The sequence below is a fragment of the Cyprinodon variegatus genome, unplaced genomic scaffold (assembly GCF_000732505.1).
Source record: "Cyprinodon variegatus isolate N-32 unplaced genomic scaffold, C_variegatus-1.0 Scaffold1248, whole genome shotgun sequence".
NCBI lineage: Eukaryota > Metazoa > Chordata > Actinopteri > Cyprinodontiformes > Cyprinodontidae > Cyprinodon > Cyprinodon variegatus.
In genome coordinates this window covers 125,271-126,491 of record NW_015151701.1, presented here as the reverse complement: position 1 = coordinate 126,491, position 1,221 = coordinate 125,271, and the positions used below count along the sequence as shown (strand labels likewise).

Sequence of the window (1,221 nt, the reverse complement as noted above, 5' to 3'; positions counted from 1 at the left end):
CTCCAGAGTGTTGTTCAGCATGGGGGTGAGTGGAAAATGAAGGCTAATCATGTTTTGGGTGTACCATTCCTTTAAGCCAGCGCAACTTTATATAAATATTCTTCATCCAAAAGTCAGTGCAGTGCCTTCTGCTCAGGCTTCACCCGGTCTTCCTCCTCGGCCTGCTTTACAGCCAGTCTGTGCCAGACCTGGTCCACTAATTACTGCTTCCACCAATTATTCTACCAATCTGAAACTTTTGAAGTGGTTTCTGTGTCTGCTTTTCTGTTTGTCACCCAGTACCTCAAAAGTCCAGCTGTGAAGTACTTTAAAAAACAAAACAAAAAACAATTAGACAATAAAGAAAAAGAAGATCCACAAATGTACAAATGTCCGCTTCTGTTCTTTCTTCTCCTGAATTCCCTTTTTGTTCAAGAAAAAAAGAAGTTTGCAAACGAAGCACTTCTATTGGATGCCCCGGAAGAGACACATCGCAAAAACCATGGCAAAAAGCTGGAGGGAAAGCAAAGGAAAAAGGGAGAAGTTAGAGGATGTAATTGGAGGGACAACACAGCAGTTTCCTTTGCATGTAACGTCTTCTTTACCTGTTTTGACCTGATCTATAGGGCCAAACTCCTCGTTCTTTTAAGGCTGGTTTGCAGGAACATCATCTTGGGAAGTAAGTGTACCCCAAAGTGTATTTTACATGTTGTTTCAACTTAAATCTAATGTATTTATTAGGATTTTATATCCAGGATACTGCAAACTTAAGAATCTTAACTGAAAAATATTTTTCCCCTCTCTGTGTTGCAAAATAACATTTTTTTTCAACCCCTAAAGCAGGGGTAACCAATTAAAAATCAACCAGTAAAGGTCCAGAGAGATTTTTAATCACTCCGTACTCCAACTGACACCTCAACTTTAATCAATCCATTATTTTAATCCGATTTTAACACTGAAATAAAATTAGGTTTTTAGGCATCCATGTTATACATTAAAAATTTAAATAAAAATATAAAAAATTGAATGTTTTTTCATTTTAAAATCTTAATTGTGTTTGAAGTAGAGAACAACCAACGTATCCTCATTATCAATTCGTATGAAATCGTACGTAAAGTTATGCACAGTATTTCGTACGTTTTTGACGTTTTTCCTTGAAAAAACGCATCTGTGCGCATGCACAGCCAGACAGATGATAAAAATAGATCCGCGGACGGACGTAAAACTGGGAAAAACAGTACA

The 1,221-nt window shown here is 37.2% G+C and overlaps 1 protein-coding gene across 1 annotated transcript in view; it reads right to left on the bottom strand.

Annotated features, from left to right (window-relative positions):
- Window positions 1-6: 6 nt before the first annotated feature.
- Window positions 7-1,221, bottom strand: part of tspan18 (tetraspanin 18) — a 102,337-nt gene continuing 101,122 nt past the window's right edge. The window contains exon 9 of the mRNA XM_015401675.1: window positions 7-492. Within this exon, the coding sequence (XP_015257161.1) occupies window positions 445-492 (48 nt within the window). The 3' untranslated portion in view covers window positions 7-444. The remainder of the gene's footprint in view (window positions 493-1,221) is intronic.